A 22925-nucleotide genomic window follows, 5' to 3' on the forward strand; every position below is an offset into this window, starting at 1 on the left:
TGCCCAGTGGTAGAAGGGCTTCCAGGAACCCAGTACCACAAAAAAAAAAAAAAAAAAAAAAAAAAAAAAAGCTGGAAAAAGCTGGGCATGGTGGCGCACGCTTGTAATCCCAACATTTGGGAGACTGAAACAGGAGGAGAGCAGTTTGAAGACTGCCCCAGCAACTTAGTGAGGCCCTTTGCAACTCAGTGAGACCCTGTTTCAAAAATAAGAAAAAAAAAAAAAAAAAAAAAGGCTGGGGATGTAACTCAGCATCCCCAGTACTGCAAAAAACAAAAACAAAAAAACATAAAAACAACAACAGACTTCCGGGAAGATGGCGACCGAGAAAAGCGGGGCTTAAGAGTCCCGCTAACAACCAATCTCCATTACCACAAAAAGAGCGCCTTTCATAGCCAGAAAACACCATCACCAGAAAAACAAAAAAACCACCAGGCTCCAGAGAGAAAGCGGACTGAGAACAGAGCTCAGGGCCACAGAGGAGACACACGCGCCCGAGGACGCGGCAGCAGCGCCATACTGCCGGCGGCAGCGGCGAACTCAGCGGACGGCTACAGCAAGCCGAGGTGAGCCGATGCGGAACAGCCAGGCGGGATCTTTCGGCGCAGACAGCATTTAAAGCTCCCAGTGGCTGAGCTCAGCACACGCTGCAGGGATTCAGAGTGGAAATCAAAACCAGAGAAGAAAAAATACGCCAGCCTCATGGCCGAGCGCGTGGCAGAGGCGCCATAATGCCACCGGCGGCGGCAGCAGCAGTGAATTCACCGAGTCCAGTACAGCTACATCTACATACTCAAGAACAGTGAGTCAAATTGCGGGCCACAGAGGAGAAATCCCAGTATTGTGCCTCCTGGGACTTGACCCAGTGAGGGAGTGGTGGTGGCAGAGATATCACACCATAGGAGAGCGTGCAACCTGGCACCCCCCATAGTTTAAAGCAGCCTCTATCGACTCCCTGGGTCGGAGACTCTGTGATACAACCCAGTAAAGGAGTAGTAGGGTCTGAGATAATACAGACTCGAGATCCAGAGCACCTTAAGTGAAGCCATAGTGACCCAAGGGAAGAACCCAGAGAAGGCACAAACCTTCAAAATCATGGGAAAGAGGAATAACACTGAAGTAATGAATGTGCACAACCCCACAACATCAGAACCTGATAAAACAGAAAATCAGAGATTTCTAGAAGATCAAATCAGGAAAATAACTGTAGAAATAATAGAGGTGCTTCGAAAAGAACTCAGAGAGAGCCAAAAAGAGATAAAGGATGCAATTAATGAAGTAAAGGCCTCAATTCAAAGCACAAACAACCGATTAGACCACATGGAGAACAGAATCTCGCTCTTAGAAGATGAGCAATCCAAAAATGAATGCATAGTTTCTAATCTAGAAAAAAATATTCTCTGGTAAGAAAGAAAGCAAAAAGAAATATTGAAATGTTATCTTTAAGACATCAAAAGCTTGGTATCAGACAAATGAAACTGTTATGTGAGATTATCATTTTTAATTTTGGATAAATTGCTATAATACTAGATGTCAACCACTAAGCCAAGCATGGGAGGGAGGGATGGGGAGAGAATGGGGTGGGGATCGGGTGGGGGCTGATTGGGCGATGTGTGCATGTATGTCTACAAAAGTTTGTATCCCACTATGATGTATGAATACAGTGCACCAATAAAATAAAATTAAAAAAAAAAAAAAAAAACCAGAAAGCTAGACGACAGCTTAGCAGAAGCCAATGCTAACATGGCAGAACTGGAGGGAAACCAGGCAGAAATCAGCGCCATTGGGGCCCACATCCAAGCTGAGTCGATTCTCCCAGTAGTTCCTAGGTAGCATGGCATGGGAAGGAATCAGGACCCTCAAAGGAGCATGCCCAGTCCTCTCCCCAGAGCCTTCTTGGCCTTGGAAAAATTCGCATCCAAATCCCTAATGTATGATGAGACCAGGAGATTTTATTCCACCTGCTGAGTATTCCAGGTAATGTTTTTACAATGTAAAACAGGGAACACCATTCAAAACATTTTCTTATCTGCTCTCTCACCTACCCAGTGCGATCAGCGATCAGCAGGAGGAACATAAGTACTGACAAAATACAAATTTTGAACATTTTAAAACAGGACCCACTTACTAATGTAAAGTGAACATATGTCAAGGATTTACTTAACTCATTAATAAGGGAACCAGAAAAATCCAACTTCAAAGAGCATTTGGAGGGAGAGATTTACATAGTCAGTTGGGAAAGAAATGCTGAAATAACTTTGCTAAATTAGATGCAAGACCAGTTAATGTCCTACAGGCCAATAATACTGTATAGCCTCTGGGTTTAGTTTAGTTTTATTTTCTTCCCCTATCAGAAGAAACTCTTTGAATCTCCATGACAAAAATAATTTGTAATTTATCAGTATACAAATTAATATCTAACTTGTAGAGGTTGGACTCTGATCAGGGTTAAATAGTAAATCAAACAACAAAAAAAAAGAGAATTCCCTTAATGAATTAAATTCTTCTGCCAAACACGGTGAAGCAGGCCTGGAATCCCAGATATTTAGGAGGCTGAGGCAGGAGGATGGCAAGTTTGAGGTCAGTCCAGACATTTTAGTCTCAAAACGAAATTCAGAAAAGGCTGGAATATAGCTCCATGGTAAAATGCTAACCTAAAACGCAATCTACAGCCGATGTGGTAGCGCATGCTTACAATCCCAGTACTTGGGAGACTAAGCCAGGAGGGTGGCAGGTTCAAAGCCAGCCTCAGCAACTTAGTGAGGCTCTCAACAACTTAGCGAGACACTGTTTCGGGGGGGAAAAATAGGTCTGGAGGTGTATCCTAAAGGTAGAAGTCCCTGGGTTTCAGTCTCAGTAACAAACACACACATACATACACACACACACATACACACACACACACACACACACACACACACACTTGCAATCCTCCTGCCTCAGCCTCCCAAACATCTGAGATTATACACACTGGGCTTTCACGCTGGCTTAGACAGCCAAGTTGTGATATTCAGCCCACTCTTGGGCTAAACTGAATCTCAAACCCTAACCTGGTCTCTGCCTGGAACCTTCTCCCCAAACACACCCATGGTCCCCGACTCCACTCTCTGAGGCCTTTGCTCCTCTGTGCCCTTCCCAGAGAGCCTTCTCTGAGCCCTCATCTAAAATCACAGTCCCGCCCTTCCAGCTGAGACTCTCTAACCCTTCCCTGCTTTATTTCTCTGCACAGCCACTTGCGTTCAATGTGTGCCTCCTCCTCCAGGCTCCAGAGCAAAGGCTGCATGAGGGCGGGAGTCTTAGTCTGTTTTGTTCACTGCTTGGAACAATTCTGGGCACAAAACCGAAACTAAAACTATTTGTGAAGTGAGCTTATGAATAAGTGAATGGATAGTGGTTGCTCCTCTGAATACCCCACTGTGTCTGCATCTTTTCCAATGTTGACACCAGAGCTCAGTGCCACATGCCCCAGCTCCTGACACCGCGAGGCCATGCCTGTGGGCGCCTATGTTTCCTTGACAGCCCCTCTGGCCGCCAGGCTTTAGGAAGCATAAGAGGCAGCTGAAACTGCCCAGGCCCGGGCAGTGTCACTTGAGAAAAATTAATAGAGACTCGAGGCAGAAGTGGAGGACCTCGCTATGGACTTGAAGAAGGTTGGAGGGTCAAGCATTCAAAGGCTGCCTATTTTCTGAGGCAAAGATAACTACAGTGGGCAATACTGTCACATGTCTGGGGCTATCAGGAAGAAACGCGTGGCCCAAGAGGGTGGAGCACAGGGTTTGTCTTCAAACAAACATGTGGACATGGCTCCCACTTGAGCATATGTTTGTAAACCCTTTTGAGATCCTAACATACAATTATCACTCTAAGTCTGCAGGCGATTGGTTCCAGGACTTCCAGAGGATACCCTAATCCACAGATGCTCGAGTCCCTTATATAAAATAGCATAAGCCGGGCGTGGTGGCGCACCCACTTGTAATCCCAGAATTTGGGAGGTTGAGACTGGAGGATCGCGGTTCGCAGACAGCCTCAGCTACTTAGTGAGGCCCTCTGCAACTCATTGAGACCCTGTTTCAAAATAAAGAATAAAAAATTGGGCAGGGGGTAGCTCAGAGGTCAGATGCCTCTGGGTTCCATCCCCAGACCCACAATAAATAAATAAATAAATAAATAATAAATAAAATAGTATAAAGTTTGCATTCTCTCATATATTTTAAATCATCTCTAGATTACTTATAATACCTGATACAAAGTAAATGTTATATAAATAGTTATTACACTATATTATTTAGAGAATCAAGACAAGGAAAAAAGTCTGTGCATGTTCAGTACAAGTGCAATTTTTCCCCAAATATTTTCAACCTCTGTTTGAATCTTCAAATATGAAACTCAAAGATAAGGAGGACTGGCCATATTTAAATAGGTACATGACTGCCAGGCGTGGTGGCACATGCTTGTAATCCCAGCATTTGGGAGGCTGAGACCAGAGGATCGCAGTTCGCAACTCAGTGAGACCCAGTTTCAAAATAAAAAATAAAAAAATAGGGTCGGGGGTGTAGCTCAGAAGTAGAATGCTCCTGGGTTCCATCCCCAGTACCAATAAATAAATAAGTAAATAAATAAAATAGGTACATGAAACAGGGCATGGTGGTGCATGCCTATAATCCCAGTACTTTGCAGGTTGAGATAGGAAGATCGCAGGGTCTAGGCCAGCCTCAGCAATTTAGGGAGACCCTTATGACTTACTGAGACTTTCTTTCTTTCTGTCTTTCTTTTATTTTTTTTTTTAAATGTGATACTGGAGATTGAATCAAGGGGCACTGTACCTCTGAGCTATACCCCACCCCAGACCTATTTCTTATTCTGTGGTTTGAAACAGGGGTCACTAAGTTGCAAAGGGCCTCACTAACCAGCTGAGGCTGGCTGTAAACCTACAATCTTCCTGTCTCAGCTTCCCAAGTACTGGGATTACAAGTGTGTGCCACCATGCCCACTGCCCACTGCGAGACTTTCTTTTTTTTTTTTTTTTTTTGTGGGTCTGGGATGGAACCTAGGGGCATTTGACCTCCGAGCTACACCCTCTGCCCTATTTTTTATTCTTTATTTTGAAACTGGGTCTCACTGAGTTGCAGGGGGCCTCACTAAGTAGCTGAGGCTGTCCGCAAACCGTGATCCTCCAGGTCTCAGCCTCCCGAGTGCTGGGATTACAAGCGTGCTCCACCACGCCCAGCTTGAGACTTTATTTCAAAATAAAAAAAAAAAAAATAGGACTGAGGGTATAGCTTGGAGGTAGAATGCCTCTGGATTCAATACCCAGTTCCAAAAAAAAAAAAAAAGTGCATGAGAATGGTTAAATTTTCGCCCAGAAAGTTACAAAACACAACTTCCCTGTTCCTTCTCTCTTATCCAAACCATGTTGGACATGCTTTGTGTGAAAAAAAATATTTTTTGTGTGTGTATCACTGGTTCAGACTGATTTTCCAGTCTCTTGCTAACCTAAATAAAATTTCCACGAGCACACACCTCCCTGGTGCTGGTCAAGAAAGGACCCTGACTCATGCTGATTGTGAGGGACCACGTGCAATCCATTCATAAAAGACAGTCACATTCACTGGCCATGTAGGTAGGAGGTCACATCCACATGAGATGCTTCAGGGGGAAAAAAGTCTTGAACCATCTCTACCTTGCACCAGGCCAATGCTGCAGCTGCTGCTCTGGACAAGAAGCAGCGGGTGTTTGACAAGATGCTGCCCCGGTGCAGCAGCAGAAGTGCAAGGATCTGGGAGTAGAGGTGGATAGCTCACAGAAGGACTGCGGCATGTACATGACAAAGAGCTTCAAGATCAAGACTCCCTACGAGGACTCGCTGGAGCATCTCAGATCAATGAAGAAAGAGTGCAAAACCCAGCAGGGTGAGTCTGAGGGGGGCAGGTGGGCAGGTCTGCAGGGATGGGGACACAGCCAGAGCCCCTTCCTCCTGTGCACATCATCAGTCTGAGTGCAGGCCTAGCACAAAGTAGGTGCTTAAGAAATGTTTGTTGAGCTGGGCGTGGTGGCTCACACTTGTATTCCCAGCATTTGGCAGGCTGAGACAGGAGGATAGTGCAGGTTCAAAGCCAGCCTCAGCTACTTAGTGAGGCCTTTGCTACTCAGTGAGACCGTGTTTCAAAATAAAGAATAAAAGCCGGGCGTGGTGGCGCACGCTTGTAATCCCCGTGCTTGGGCTTGGAAGGCAGAGACAGGAGGATCGCGCAGGTTCGAAGCCGCGCACACTGGCTTAGGAGACCCTGTTTCCAAGTAAAAAATATAAAAATAGGTCTGGGAGTGTAGCCCGGAGATAGAAGGGCTTCCAGGAACCCCAGTACTACCAAAATAAGGAAAAAAAGAAAGAAAGAATAAAAAATGGGGCTGGGGGTGTCGTTCAGAGGTAGAATGCCCTGGGTTCTATACACACATACACACACACACACACACACACACACACACACGTTTGTTGGCTGGCCATCAAATGCTTTGTAGAGGTACTTGAGTACTTGGCAATGTAACTTTAAACTTTCTGAGCCTTCTTTTCCTCATTTATAAGATAAGGAAATAATACTATCTTTCTTGTGAGGTTGTTGTCACAACAGAAAAAGATAAATGGATGAAGTCACTCACTATAGAGCAGCTAAGAGCTCAAAAGATTTTATGTTTTGAGCCCTTACATACGTCAAATGTAAATAATATTCACATACTGTTATCGTTTGTTTGGCTTTGGTGCTGAGGGTCAAACCCAGGACCTTGCAAATGCCAGGCAAGCGCTCTATCACTCAGCTCCACATATATTTCTATTTTCTTTTTTTTCTTTTGTGCAGTACTGGGGATGGAACCTAGGGGCATTCTACCTCTGAGCTACACTCCTAGCTCTATTTTTTATTCTTTATTTTGAAACAGGGTCTCACTGAGTTGCAAAGGGCCTCACTAAGTAGCTGAGGCCATCCTCCTGTCTCAGCCTCCCAAATGCTGGGATTATAAGCATGAGCCACCATGCCTGGCTCTACTTTCTTAATTTCAAAGGTAAAGAACTTGAGCCGAACCAAATAAAAGTTTCCTGGACCAGGAGAGGAAGGTAAACAGGAGGGGTGATGGTCAAGCACTGGCCCAGGCCTCTACTTGCTCCAGACAGATGAGGAAACTCCCAGGTAGCCTAGGAGTTTAGAGCAGAGGAATATATTCCTCACCTGGCAGGCGAACCCCGATGGGAGCAAAGTAGCCCTAGCCTGATGGCAGCTGAGGAGAATGGCTGAGCAGCCTGCCAGGGCTGAGAGGGTGCAAGGCAGTATCACAGCTCAGAGCAACGATGTCAGGAAACAGCCACTTGGTCCAGGAATAGATGATGGGGCAATGCAAGCCACAGACATGTTGGTGGCATTCTACCTCTGAGCTATACCCCAGCCCTGCTTTATTTTTATTTTGAAACAGGATGTCAGTTGCAGACGGCCTAGGTTGCTGAGGCTGGCTGCAAATCTGCAATCGTCTTATTTCAGCCGCTCAAGTATTGAGATTACAAACATGAGCCACACCTGACTTGTTCTTTTTTTTTTTTTTTCTTTTCAATATTGTTTTGGTTGGGGCTGGGGTGGTAGCTCAGTGGAAGAATATCAGTGGAAGAATATCTGTCTATCATACATGAGGCCCTGGGTTCAAGTCCCAACACCACACACACGGATTGTTCTCAAGTCATTTGCATATAAATTTTGGGATCAATTTATGAATTTCTACAAAGAAGAAACTGGAATTTTGATAGAATTGTGTTGAACCTATAAATAATTGGGGAATTATTGCCTCTATTAAATCTACTGATCCATAAACATGTATTTCTTTTCATTTATTTAAATCTTTAATTTTTCAGCCAGGCATGGTGGCACACACTTGTAATTGCAGTTATTTGGGAGGCTGAGACAGGAGGATCATAGGTTCACGGCCAGCCTCAGCTACTTAGTGAGGCCTTCCGCAACTTAGTGAGTCACTGTTTCAAAATGAAAAATAAAAAATAGGGCTGGGGGTGTAGCTTGGAGGTAGAATGCCCCTGGGTTCAATCCCCAGTAGCATAAAAAAAATCTTTAATTGTTCAACAATGTTTTATAGTTTTTGCTTGTATTTATTTTTTAAGTCAAAGTGAATCAACATTTTATTCACTTTTGAGAATGTCATGATACCCTCTTCCACATCTGGAAACTGAATACATCTAAACATGATGCAAATCAAACATGTGGTAGGCATTTGGGGGTAGAGTGGAGGTGAACACAGTGTATAGTTGGGGATCTGAATAGGCAGGTGACAAGATCGTTACATGGTAACCACTTATTTGCTGCAATTCAACAAATGTTTATTGAATAGCTCAATTACCTCCTCTGGTCTCCTTCTATAAAAGGAGATTCATACAGTTTATATTAAGTTTTTATGGAAATATTTATTGAATTGATAACAGTGTAATTATGACATATTAAATTGATAATGATGTAATTATTACATATTAAATAAATCAACTAATGACTTGTTTTTGAAGAAAGACTTGTATGACCAAAGCTCAGATTTTTTTTTTTTTTTTTTTTTTTTTTTTTTGGTGGTACTGGGGTTCCTGGAAGCCCTTCTACCTCTGGGCTACACTCCCAGACCTATTTTTACATTTTTTTATTTTGAAACAGGGTCTCCTAAGCCAGCGCGCGGGGCTGGCTTCGAACCTGCGCGATCCTCCTGTCTCAGCCTCCCAAGCACGGAGATCACAAGCGTGCGCCACCACGCCCGGCCAAAGCTCACATTTTCTAATGGAGAAAACCGAGACTTCAGGATCTGGATTTGAATCATGACTCCACTGTGGGCACAACGGGTGAACGTTGGCATACTCTTTAGCATCTTGGCAACTCCAGTTTCCTTGGAAGGCTGCTTGGTCTGTTCAGTGAGTTGAGATCACATGAGACACCTGGCATATATTTATTAAAGATGACCCTCCTTTCCTTTCCCCAAGGAATGATACTCCCCCACTTAGATGCTTTTAATGTTTTGTTTAAAACAAATATGGTGGCCTATCCACCCTCATGATCAGAGATTGTTTATCTAGGGAGGCTTCGCACAGATTGAACAGTGGGTCCGGTATGCCAAGGTCTTCTCTGCTTGGACTTACAGAAGACCCACCAGCAGGCCATTAAGTCCTCGCAGGCCAGCCTGGAGGCGGAGGCTCTTTAGCTCAAGAAGATGGAAACATACCTGAATGAGATGGAAATCCAGCTGGACCGTGCCAGCAAGAACAACAGTGAATTTGTAAAGATGCTGAAAAAGCTGCAACAGCAAATCAAGGTAATGATCAGGGAGGAGAAGGACCAGTCCCAAAGCAAGCTGTCAATGGTGGAGACCGAAGGCTCACAAGGAGCTAACTTCGTATGTCTTCGGCAAAGGTAAAGACAGGAGATGGGGGATGGCTGGCAGTCTAGGGAGCAGGAGAACTTTCTCCCCAAAGAGAAACCCTCACCACCAAAGTCTGTATCCTGGACTAACACCCATATGCCCACCACTCACCTTAGGAAATGGACACAAAAAGAGCTGAAGTCCCCTTTATGGCCTTCCATCATCCATCTAGTACTTAAAGCATATGAAGCTGGATCTACACGTTCAGCACTTGTTGGGCACATGCCTTATCCAGGCACTATTTTAGGTGGGAGGAGAATTGAAGAATTTAGGTACGAGAATTGAAAAGATAGACAAACATCTCTGCAGATAGACAATAAGCAATAACTAAATAAAACTGTAGCCTTTAAAAATGATAAGTGCTATGGAGAAAGGCATAAGGGGCATATGAAGGAGTCGAGGATTAACCAATAAGAGTGTAATTGCCAGGCCGGGCGTGGTGGCGCACGCTTGTAATCCCCGCGCCTGGGAGGCAGAGACAGGAGGATCTTGTAGGTTCAAAGCCAGCCGTGCTGGCTCAAGAGACACTGTTTCCAAATTTAAAAAAGTATAAAAATAGGTATTGGGAGTGTAGCCCAGAGGAAGAAGGGCTTCCAGGAACCCCAGTACCACAAAAAAAAAAAAATGTAATTGTCAGAGAACACCAGGGAAAGAAGGCTTCCTTGAGAGGGCCTTGCTGGGAACACCAGGTGTTCTGCCACTAGAAAAGAACACCAGGTGTTCTTGATTTCATATTGACCTCTTGATGGACAAGTCCTCTGGACACCTGGGCCCTGGCCATACCGTGAACTTCCTGAGAGCATGCTTGTATCTCACTCTCTTCCTGTGATCTGCACCTCCAGCCCTGCCCCAACTTTCTATTGAACCTAGCCCACAAAGGTCATAGTGTCCTCAGACCTGGCCATCCCCCAGTCATACCAGGACCCAGACTATGGGCTCAGGCTGGGTCTTTTTGCCCTCCAGAACCTGCAGGTCCAGATGGATGAAGATTCCCGGGAACATGAGTTGCCGTGAGAGCAGTACAACTTGCAGGAGCAGTGCCTGAACCCTCTACAGACAGAGCTGGAGGTGGTACCCTCAGACCTGGAGGGCAGCAAGCACTCCTGAAAGCTGCTGGAGCAGGAGGTGGTAGAGATCACTGAGGCACAAGAAAGTCAACATCTAGGTACGAGGGCAGCTCCTGGGTCAATGCCACATAGACTCACACTTGGGCGTAGGGAGAGTGGAGGGCTGGGGGAGGCCAGGATGGTGCATAAACCACAAGGGCTCTAGCAAAACTCAAAGGCAGGCAGTGTCCTCCATTGAGCAAACCCTCAGAACTCACTTGCTGAGCTCTTTAAATAAAATGTGATTAGCCAGGGGTGGTGATGCACACCTGTAAGCCCAGTACTTGGGAAGCTGAAACGGGAGGATTGCAGCCTCAAAGCCAGCCTTGGCAACTTAGTGAGGCTTTCAGCAACCTAGTAAGATCCTGTTTCCAAAAAAAAAAAAAATAAAATAATAAAATAGGGCTGGGGAGTATAGCTTGGAGGTAGAATGCCCTCTGGGTTCAATTCTCAGCATAAAAGAAAGCTATTATTAAAAATCAATAATAGAAAATATATCGTTGTAATCATTTTAAGTATATGATACAGTGGTATTAATTATAAGCACATTGTTGGGTAGAGCTTTTAATAGACAAATTCCTGGGCTCTGCCCTGGAAATTTCTGACCTCAGAAATCTGAACTACCAGAAGCCATCTGGGAGATGCTGATGCTAATTCTGAGGACCACTGATACCCCTCAGTGGAGCCAAGGATTGAACTTTGAACTGAAAAGGATCTATAATATTCTGTAGACTTTTTCTTTTACTTTATTTGAGGTGCCAGGGATCAAATCCAGGGCCTCGTGCATGTTAGACAAGTGTTCGTACCACTGAGCTATTTCCCCAGCCCTGATATTTATTTTATAAATGGGAAACTCTGACCCCATTTTGGAATGAGTGGCTTATCCACAGTCTACATCTGGGACCCACATCAGCAGTCAGTGACAAAATGGTGCTGCTTCTGCTCACAGCACAAGCGCCCCTTTACCAGTGTAGCTACATCCTTACATCGCCTCTTGTGAATTACCAAAAGAACGACTGTGGGTGAGACATACAGAGGTTATGGCCCTATTCTAGAAATATGACGACTAAAGACAGGAGAGCGAAGGAATTCATCTGTATAGGTAGAGAGTGCTGCAGCTACTTCTAAGGCCAGGATTATTCCAGAGCTAACACCTACCCTGAGCCATTATATGACATTATTCTTGAGCTACTCATGATGCAAAATCTGCTCTAAAACCCAGAGAGGAAGGTAGGGGAGACCTTCGCCTGTACAGATAGCCCAGAGTCATTTCCCACTGAGGGGTCTGGCAAATATGTCTGAGAGAGGGTCAGTTTCTTTCCGGGACATGGGAAGAGCTATATAAATCCCTGGTAATGACTTTGTTTCCTCCTCCAGAACCAAAGCCTACTCATGGTTGAGTTCAAGCTGGAGCCAGATGTCCAGAGCATCTCCAACGAGCACGAGCAGCTCATCAGTGAGTTCTGCTCAACCGATGAGAGGGCCAAGAAGGCCATGATGGACCTAAGTGCTGGTGCTGCTGTGGCTGACTGGTGGCCAGGGTCTGGCACCTCTGAGGACCAGGCTGCCCTGGGCTAAAAGGGTCATTGTGGACTCACTCAAGGAGCCTCCTTGGGGCACATGACCCTGCTCTGGAGGAGCCCAAGGCTCTTCCGAAAAGGCAAATAGAGCAAGGCATGTTGTTGCACATGCCTGTAATCCCAGTACTTGGAGACTGAGACAGGAGGATCACAGGTTTGAGGGCAGCCTCAGAAGCTTAGTGAGACCCTCAGCAACTTAGTGAGACTCGGTTTCAAAACAAAAGAAAAAAGGGGGTTTGGAGTATGTCTTGGAGGTAAAATACCCCTGAGTTCAACCTCTAGTACCAAAAGAGAGAGAGAGAGAGAGAGAGAGAGAGAGAGAGAGAGAGAGAGAGAGAAGAGAGAGAGAGAGAAGGAAAGAAGGGAAGGAAAGAAGGAAGGAAAGAAGGAAGGAAAGAAGGAAGGAGAACAAGCCAGACATGGTGGTGCACACTTGCAATTCCAAGTTGAAACAGGAGGATCGTAGGTTCATGGCCAGCCTTAACAGCTTAGTGAAGTCCTCTGCAACTTAGTGAGACCCTGTTTCTAAATAAAAAATAAAATAGGGCTGGGGATATTAGTTAGAGGTAGAATGCTCCTGGGTTCAATCCCCAGTAACACACAGACACAAGAGTGAGTGTAAGCCCATGGAATTCCAATCAAAGAGTCACTGAAGTAGGCCCATCTGGGCAGGCTTTTTGGCAAGAGGGGAGAACATTAAACCAGGCTTGAGGAAGGGGCGTCTCAGAGGTGGATATTAACAGATGTGCCACCAAATGTTTTCACTCCAGTGTCCTTTTGAGTGCTCACACTAGCCGTAAGTGGTGGGTTCTGTTTTGTGTCTTCACCTTGAAGATGAGGGAATACAGAGTTTTACTCCTCTCACTTGATGAAAATTCCCAGAGTTCAGGAACACTTTGATCTTTTTTTTTATTGGTGCGTTATAATCATATATCACATTGGAATATAAGACTTGAGAAGATATACAAGCACACATCATCCAATTAGCCCTCATTCCAGTCCCCGTCCCATTCCCTCCCCTTCCCTCGATCCCATGCTTGTTTGGTGATTAACTTTATGGCATTATCTCCCACGGCATAGACCTATGCCCAATACACAATATGCCCTCCATGAAAATTTGTGGAATGAATGCAAGAACAAGGGGGCTGAGAGCAGATAAGCTCGACCCCAACCTTGGTCTTCCAACTCCAGATGCTATGCCTGGTTGTGAGTGTACAAGTCTGCTTCCCTACTCTCACCCAAGGGCACATTGGAACACAGGACACCCCCTCCTCCAAATGCTGGTGGCACATCAGAGAAGATCCTCTTGTCTACCACTTGGTTTCCCAGATGCCAGAAGACAAGATCCCTTGACTCTCAAAGACACTAAGAGCCCGGGTGGCACCCAGCTCCAATGCAGGCTCTTTTCCTCTCCGCTTATAGGCTGCCCGAATGGCAGAGGAACTCAGCCAGGAGCAGGACCACTGCACACACCTGGAGAAAATCAAAAAGAACTACGAGGTCTCCATCAAAGACTTGCAGGCTAAGGTGGAAGAGGCTGAGCCACTAGCTCTGAAGGGGGAAAAAACACACACAATCACGAAGCTGGGATCCGGGGTGAGGGCAATGCTGGGCAGTCTGACTCAGCAGGGTGGAATGCCTATTGCCAAAAATGTGCACTGTATTTAATGAGGAACTGGGTTATGCAAATGCTAGGAAAGAAAATGAAGTATAGACAATAGTTCTAGTTTATTTATGCAAAGATCCCCTCTCTTCTTCCCCATCACATTTCTTCCCAGAAGGTACTTGGCCCCAAACAGAACAGTTTCTCATATTCTTCCTCTGTGTCTGTTCCCAACATTATTCCTTGCTTTTATTACTCACTTAGAGAAAATAGGCTTATTCTTTATCCCAGAAAACATCAGAGCTGGAAGGGCCCAAAAGAATTGAGTTACCCTACCCAACATCCTGATTCCCCATTTCCCAGCCAAGGATACTTGAGGTCCAGGGCACAGTGACTATCTGACACCACAGTATGGCCTGTGAAAGATAGCCTACCCAACTCTCCCATCCAGGGCTCAGCCACATGCCTCTGGGCAGGAGGTGGACACTGTAGCCATGATGCTCTCCCCAGCCCCAGCCAACATCACTGAGTTCTGAAATTCAAAAACACCATTCTCTCAACCGCACTGCTTTCTTCCTCCCTCAGATCAAGGAACTAGAGACAGAGCTGGACAGTGAGCAGGAACCATGTGGAAATGGTCAAGGCACTGTGCAAGAATGGGCACTGCCTCAAAGAGCTGGTCTTCCAGACAGAGAAGGACCACAAGACCAACCAGCGCATGGAGAAGCTGGTAGAGAAGATGCAGAACAAGCTGAAGGTCTACAAGTGACAGATGGAAGAGATGGGTGCTCACCTCACCTGCCCACTCCCCCACTCCTCATGTTTACTTCCCAGCCCAGGTCGCCAGCAGCCTCGATGAGAATTGACCACAGGAAAGGATAAAGTACTGGCTCAAAGCAAGGCATGGTGGTGCACGCTTGTAATCCCCACGCTTGGGAAGCTGAGATAGGAGGATCACACAGGTTCGAAGCCAGCCTCTGCTACTTAGTGAGGCTCTCAGCAACTTAGACCCTGTTTCCAAATAAAATATAAAAATAGGCCAGGCTTGGTGGCACACACTTGTAATCCCTGCACTTGGGAGGCCGAGACAGGAGGATCGCGCAGGTTCGAATCCAGCCATGCTGGTTTAAGAGACCCTGTTTACAAATAAAAATAAATATATAAAAATAGGTCTGGGAGTGTAGGCCGAAGGTAGAAGGGTTTCCAGGAACCCTAGTACCACCAAAAAAAAAAAAAAAGAAAAAAGAAAAAGAAAAAGAAATAAAATATAAAAATAGGTCCGGGAGTATAGCCGGGAGGTAGAAAGCCCCTGGGTTCTACCCCCAGTACCGCCAAAAAAAAAAGTACTGGATCAAAGATGACTCTGTGAGCCTCGTGTCCGTGGTACTATCTTCTCAGCATTGTATGGGAAAGAGACCAGATACTACACCCCAGAGACAAGAACACGTAAAAAGCAAAAATATCTCCCACAAATACTACATTAGCTAACATAACCACTACAGTGTGACTTAAACTTGGGGAAGGTCTGCTACCCCTGACCCTGGCAGGGCTGAACTTCTGCATCCTTGCTAGAAGACCTTCCTTCATCCTCCAGATGTCAAAGGCAAGAAGACCAAGATTCATTTCACAGGAAAGAAACAGACCCAGAGTGGGGTATATATGTTATAGTAGCAAAAGTTAGTCAAACGACTAGCAAATGGCAATTTAAAGTCTCAACTCTGCACCACACATCCTGCACACGCCCCTTCCAGGCCATAGTGACTGTGGTGTCATTTGCTGCCAGTTCAGGAGACAAGTATACAAAAGTCAAAATGCAACCAGGCATGAAACTTGGTGCATGCTAGTAATCCCAGTACTTGGGAGGCTAAGACAGGAGGATCACATGGGTTCAAAGTCAGCTCAGCTACTTAGTGAGGGTAGCAACTAAGTGAGACCCTGTTTCAAAATAAAATATAAAATAGGTCTGGGAGTGTAGCCCAGTGGTAAAAAGCCCCTGGGTTCCATCCCCAGTGCCACACACACACACACACACACACAAAAAAAAAAAAAAAAAAAAAAACACCAAAGTCAAAATGCCAGTTTTATGGTATAGTTCTAGGCGAGAAGGCAACTCCAATATGTGTCCTCACAGGCATCCTCATACCGCAATTCAGAACTAAAGTTTCTGGCAAAACAATAACCACAGGCTAAGGACAGGAATGACCAGAGCTCATCACCCTTGCATGTAGATCCGAAATAAGTGACTATCTGGGGCACTGCCTGCCTTTCTGGTCCAAACACAGGATAAATCCCTCTTCCCATGCAAAGACTCAAAGAAAAGGTGGAGAAAGAGAGCGATAACATTATTCTAGAGCCAGTCATTCCCAAAACATGGGCTCCCGAACCAGCATCATCCCAGCCAACTGGGAAGTTGTTACAAACTCCTATTAGGCCTCACTCCAGACCTCTAGAACAAGCATATCTGGAGCTGGGTTCAGTATCTGAAATACTGAAATATAACAAACCCTCCAGGTGACTCAAATGTGTGATTAAATGTATAGCTATAGTTGAAATCTGCCCTTCCAGAAACACAGTCAGGGAACAGAGATTTCCCCTGCTTTTACAAGAGCCAGGCAAATGCTGAAATTTTCACTTTCTTACTTACCCTTTGAGGAAGGTATGTCTCCATATGTCAGGTGAAGAAACTGAGCTGAAGAAAGTGTGACTTGCCCATGGTCCTGCAAACTCCATACTATGGAAAGGCTGTCTCTGTGTGTGTGTGTGTGTGTGTGTGTGTGTGTGTGTGTGTTTACTGTGGAGCTTAATACTGTTACCCTCTGCTTGGGATTAACCAGGATGGCTCACATTCAAGGGCTTGGTTCAGGCTGGGATGGCAGCAGGAGCACAAACACCAACCTCCATGGATTCTGGGGATTACTTCTGGCCTTGTGTTCAAACGTTTGGTTGAATCACACTTACAGTTCACAATCTCTCAGGAAAGGCCCTCAGTTTGGGTTTTAGACAAAAAGTGACAACCCCACTGACTCAAGCTGAATCTTACCATTTGGAAGAGAGGAAACAAAAAATAATCTTTTTCTTAATTCTCAAATTCTGGAATAATTGGTTATCTCAGGACATGAAGGAAATTAGAGGCTTGCCTGTGGCTGAGTCCTATGATTTAACATGCAACTGACTCCTTTCATAGGACAAACCTGACAGGAATCCTTTCGGTTAGGCTCTCACCAAGGCAGGGTCTTCAGTAGGCTTCCTAGACACCCAGACTCAGGTGGTATTTCAGCTCCTTAACCTGTTAAGTCTTAGCTTCCAGGATTAGGCACCTTTAAAAGAGATCCCCCCCTCCTTACCCTGGTCTGGCTCAGCAACTGTTGATTCCCAGGGTCTTCTGGCCTTGATCCAATTGCCCTGTCATAGCAAGGCTGTTTCCATGCCACCAGGCCAATCCTACCACCAGCACCCAGAGAAGTTGAGGCAGGGACTCCGGAATTTACTCCTAAGAATCTATGTGTTCCACAAACAGAGTTTAGTTTCCTTAAGTGGCATAAGATTTATTCCTGCATATATTGACCCAGCTCTGAGTATGGGCTCGGCCTGTGCTCTGGGATTCAGAGGTGAATAAGAATGTCTTCCCTTGGACTGATGAGAATCTGGCAAAGTAGACACACGTATCAATCACTGCAAGGCTGCGGGTCAGTGTTCTGTGATGCACCATTTGCATTTCATGGTAGGGGGGCACAGGACAGGAGTGAATAGCTCAACCCAGGGAGGCAGGGGAGAGCACCTCCACAGAGGACATGACCTGTGCTAGAGTCTAGAGCAGCAGCACTCAGTGGGTGGTCACAAGTTGTTAATGCTCATGACCGCAGAAGTTCAGAAACTGAGGGGAAGTTTTTAGACAATTTTATGGTAGTTAACACTATGATATCCAAGTGTATGATAGGAATATTTTACAAAAGTATCAGTCTCTGGTATTAAATAAAATTAAGTAGATAAAATATTTTAACAGAAATTTAAGAGAATAAATAAAACTGATTCTTCATTAAGCAAAGAAGAAGAAATTCTATATAGGAGGCCCAGACATGCAAAAGTGCAGACACAGACCAGGTGTGGTGACTCACACCTGTAATCCCAGTATTTGGGAGGCTAAGACAGGAGGATCATAGGTTCGAGACCAGTCTCGGCAATTTAACAAGACCCTGCTTCAAAATAAAAATACAAAGAACTGGGAGTGTAGCTCTGAGGTAGAATATTTCTAGATTAAATCCCCATTACCCCCCAGAAAAGTGCAGAGGTGGGGTGCTCACAAGGGCACAGCATGACCACAGGATAAGCTGGAGGGTGGTAAGAAATGAAGCCAGCAGGCAGGCAGTGGTGAGGTCCTACTGGGTACAAGCATTCCATAAACATCAAAGGAACTCTTACTCATTTTTGAAATCCATTTGTGGGTTGTGATGAATAGCAACTTTCTTCTCTTGGAGAGCCACTCAGGTCACTGCAAAACAAGCCTCTGGGCCCTTCACGAGGTAGCACCAACAGGCTCTCAAGGAGCACTCTGGCCCCCTCAGGGGCCTATGTTGATTTCAGGCCTACTTGGGCATGCCCATCCCAAAGAAAGTGTCTCTAAATTCTCACAATCTCATGCAGAACCGTAAGTATAACGCGATGAAGGAAGCCTTGCAGAAGCATTCCAGGCTCGGGAAGCTGTCTTTATAGTAAGAAGGAACAAAACTATCAGAACCCCCAACTCTGTTCCATTGTGTACATGAATGCGTGTGTGTGTGTGTGTGTGTGTGTGTGTGTGTGTGTGTGTTTATCTTCTAGGGTTCTTAACACCAAGAAAGTTATAGAATCCCCCAGGATGTTAAGGTCCACCTGAGTTAACATCCCATGTAGCCACTGCGTGTTGTCTCAGCATCTCCCAGGATGTTCAGACACAGGCGGGCCAGCTCCGTAAGGGCAGGAAGTTTTGTGTACTTTGTTCCCGGCTTTATCCTCAGCAACTAATGAGTGCCAAGCCTGATGTGAGCACAAGGTAATATATGTAGAATGATTAGATGATACAGTGAGCTGCCTCCCGAGGTAATCCTTCCTGACTTTGCCAAAAAGTTCTTTCTTAAATCAAGCTGAGACCTGGTGTCACACGATGTCACTCATTTTGATACCCAGGGGCCTGCAGAACAACCTAATGAAAGACAGTTCTCATGATTCCTCCAAGTTATATCTTCTCTAAACATTCCTGGGTCCTTTAGCCTACCCTAGTGTGACAGGGTTTCCATTATGACCCTCTAATACTCCTGACCTTGTTCCTTTTTTAGTTGTCAGAGTGTAATAGTGGGCCCCGCAACAGCAGGTAGGGCTCTCTGCCAATTCACACCCCTCAGAACACTGGAAATGGTGTGTCTTCCTTCTGACTTTGGCACTCTGACCTCTCTCCAACCTGTTGGCAGACAGAAATCATTGTTCAGGGTGATGGAACGATACTAGTCCTTTGGTGAGTCTCCATCTTTTACCAGGACCACATCACCCTTTTGATTCTAAACTTCGCACTCTCCAGGCAACTCCAGAGGGAACTGTTTCTCCTCTGCAACTAGACCAATAGTGGAAATACTGCCCTCTGGTGGTTGGGCCTCTAACTGCTGCTGTGGGTTTCCTAGGGGGCACCAAATTATGGAATCTTTGAATTATGTTAGAATTTTAGGGTTAAATAGAATATTTATAGAGTATCTAGCCTAACTCTTATCCACCTGGGATTCTCCATAACATCCCTGCACAACTGGTAATCCAACTTCTACCTGAACCCAGCCACTGAAAAAAGGTAGCCTATTTTAATACTGAACCAGAATATATTCAGGTAATGGAGGAAGTACTAAATATATTGCACTGTATTTTTGTTCCTATTTTGTTCTATTTTTCACTACTAAATTACATAAGTTTAATTCATATACTCTGAAGTCAGACAGATATGGGTTCCACTTACCCAGGAGTGTGACCTGGAACAACTTACCCTATTTAACCTTCTCTTTCCTCAACTATTAAATTAGAAATAATAGACATGTCTATTTTTTGTGGTACTGGGGGTGGAGCCCAGGGGCTTTTATACCTCTGGGCTATACTCCCAGACCTATACTTTATACTTTATTTGGAAACAGGGTCTCATTAAGTTGCTGAGAGCCTCACTAAGTAGTTGAGCCTGGCTTCGAACTTGTGTGATCCTCCTGTCTCAGCCTCCCAAGCACTGGAATTATAAGCATGTGCCACCATGCTCAGCTAGACATGTCTACTTTAGAAGAATACAATGTTTAAGTAAAATAACTTGGCAAAAACAGCAAGTAGACATGTGCCAACTTTCTTCAAGTTTTCTGTAGGACTCCAGAGGGCATCTTGTCCAGGTCTATCATTCTAGCAGATGCCAACCACAAGCCTCTTGCTAGAGAAATGTGAGGGATATGAGGCCTCCATGAGGCTTTAGGACCCCATCATGCGCTGGGGATGCAGTTCAATGATAGAGCACTTGCCTCATGTGCCCAAGGCCCTGGGTTCCATCCCTAGCACTGTAAAAAAAAAAAAATAGGCCCCCATTGTCATCTCCTGGAAGATGGTACCCATGCCATATTCTCCCCACACTTGAAGAATTCCAAAGTAACCCCTTATTGTTTGGGGGAGATGTAGATAGGCTCAGTGACTTGCTCAAGAGCATAATAGAAAGTTACATAATCCTTGCAGCATGAGGTAAGGTTTCTGACTTAGTATTTATAAGACAAAGGACTTGGTGACATATGCTTTTTCTAAGGATGTGTAATTTCAGAATAGTTTGATATAAAAGATATGATCTATAACCTTATAAAACAATGACATTAATTGGTATCCATGATGATCAAAATCAGTGCACTGAAACCATGTTCTGCAGAGAAAATGTACTAAAGACTATTGAAATGGCTTTGCGAAATGTCTTGTGCTAGATTGCAAGGCTGCTAATTTTGCATCACCAATTATCCTTCTCCTTTTACCTGTGAAAAAATCCTGGGTCTTCAGAATAGCCAAAGCAATTCTCAGCAATAAGAACCATGCAGGAGGCATCACAATCACAGACTTCAAATTATACTATAGAGCAACAGTAGTAAAAACAGCATGGTATTGGCACAACAACAGGTATACTGACCAGTGGAAGATAATAGAAGATACAGAAACAAACCCACACACCTACAGTCAATTAATCTTTGACAAAGGGGCCAAACTCATACGCTGGAGAAAAGATAGCCTTTTCAACAAATGGTGCTGGGAGAACTGATATCCATTTGTAGAAAAATGGAACTAAATTCTTACCTTTCACCATGCACAGGAATAAACTATAGATGGATCAAAGACTTAGAAATTAGATCAGAGACTATGATGTTATTAGAGGAGGACATAGGCTCATTATCATATAGGCACAGGCATTACCTTTCTCAACAAAACAAAAAACAGGAAATTAAAGCAAGAATTAACAAGTGGGATGGCATCAAACTAAAAAGTTTCTTCTCATCATAGGAAACTACCAAGAACCTAAAGAGGAAGCCTACAGAATGGGAGAAGATCTTTACCAGCCACCACTCTGATAGAGGGCTAATATACAGAATATACAAAGAGCTCAAAAGAATCTATACTAGCAAAAAATAATAATAATAATAACCCAATCAAGAAATGGACAACTGAACTGAATAGATGCTTCACAAAAGAAGAGATACAAATGGCCAACAGATACACGAAAAGATGTTCAATATCATTAGCCATCAAGGAGATGCAAATCAAAACTATGCTGAGATTCCATCTAACCCCAATCAGAGTGGCAAACATAAAGAAATAAAATAACAACAAATGCTGGTGAGGATGTGGGGAAAGAGGAATTCTTTTACACTGTTGGTGGGTGTGCAAACTGGTTCAGCCGCTATGGAGATCAGTGTGGAGATTCTTTAGAAAACTGGGAATATTCTGTGTTAACAGCTAACCTGTACACTAGTCTGTTTAGAGTGGGAGATTGTTATTTTGTGGGGGTTTGTTGGTTTTTAAAGAAAAGCAATTGGAATTCCGAAGGAAAAAAAAAGAAAACTGGGAATAGATCCACCATATGATCCGTCTATACCACTCCTGGGTATTTGTCCAAAGGGGTTGAAATCAGAGAACTACAGTAACATATGCATACCCATGTTCATAGCAGCCAAAATATGGAACCAACGTAGGTCTCCATCAACAGATGAATGGATTACAAAATTATGGGAAATACACACAATTGAATTATATTCAGCTATAAAGAACAAAATCATGTCATTCGCAAGAAGATGGAAAGACCTGGAGAACATTATGTTAAGTGAGATCAGCCAAGCCAGAAAGAGAAGGGACATATGTTTTCTCTAATATGCCCAAACTAGGGAGTATTAGGGATACCAGAGAGACTCCAGATAATGGAGGGGTAATCTCAACAAAGCTAGAATGGAGGGACAGGAGAGGAAGAAGGCTGAGGTTGATTAATTGAGGAACTACATCCGAATATGTGTAAAAGTATGAATATAGATAGCATGGTTAACCTGGACACTCATTTTTGGGAGGGGGGGAGGGAACAGGGGAGGGGACCAAGTACAGTCCAAATGTATGCCATTTTCAATATGTTCCACATAAAAATAAAATAAAAACGCCAAACAGCCGGGCGTGGTGGCACACGCTTGTAATCCCTGCGCTTGGGAGGCGGAGACAGGAGGATCGCATAGGTTCAAAGCCAGAGGCGCTGGCTTAAGAGACCCTGTTTCCAAATTTAAAAAATATAAAATAGGTCTGGGAGTATAGCCCGGAGGTAGAAGGGCTTCCAGAAACCCCAGTACCACCAAAAAAAAAAGCCAAACATAAAAAATGCCTTCATATCTTAATAAATTTCCGACAGAATCTGACTTCTAATGTTAATAGGAAAGTGAATCACTAATCACAGGCAAATATTGTAATAAAGGGATTATGAGCAGTTAAAAAAAAACTGAGTCCTTATAGGGAATCCAGAAGGTTCTGGGTTTTATCATGGAACATAACCATAGGTATGTCCAGAAATCAAGAAACCATCACAAAAACTCCCAACCCTCCCATTCTCAAGCTTGAGTCTCAGGAGTCAAGACGAGATTTGTTGTGAAAATCAACCTGTAGTTAGACTTAAACTGAAGACCAGAATGGAAACTGGTA

At 44.5% G+C, this 22925-nt stretch overlaps 1 protein-coding gene across 1 annotated transcript in view; it reads left to right on the top strand.

Moving 5' to 3' along the window:
• MYH16 (myosin heavy chain 16) overlaps positions 1-14499 on the top strand; it is a gene marked incomplete at both ends in the record, with an annotated part of 52631 nt that extends 38132 nt beyond the window's left edge. The window contains 11 exon segments of the mRNA XM_080703835.1: positions 5759-5909; positions 9140-9219; positions 9223-9333; positions 10405-10452; positions 10456-10545; positions 10549-10580; positions 10582-10603; positions 11925-12050; positions 13550-13723; positions 14316-14353; positions 14355-14499. Coding sequence (XP_080559961.1) covers positions 5759-5909; positions 9140-9219; positions 9223-9333; positions 10405-10452; positions 10456-10545; positions 10549-10580; positions 10582-10603; positions 11925-12050; positions 13550-13723; positions 14316-14353; positions 14355-14499 — 1017 coding nt within the window.
• Positions 14500-22925: the final 8426 nt, after the last annotated feature.

This window comes from Muscardinus avellanarius (assembly GCF_963383645.1).
Source record: "Muscardinus avellanarius genome assembly, chromosome: 10".
Taxonomy (NCBI): domain Eukaryota; kingdom Metazoa; phylum Chordata; class Mammalia; order Rodentia; family Gliridae; genus Muscardinus; species Muscardinus avellanarius.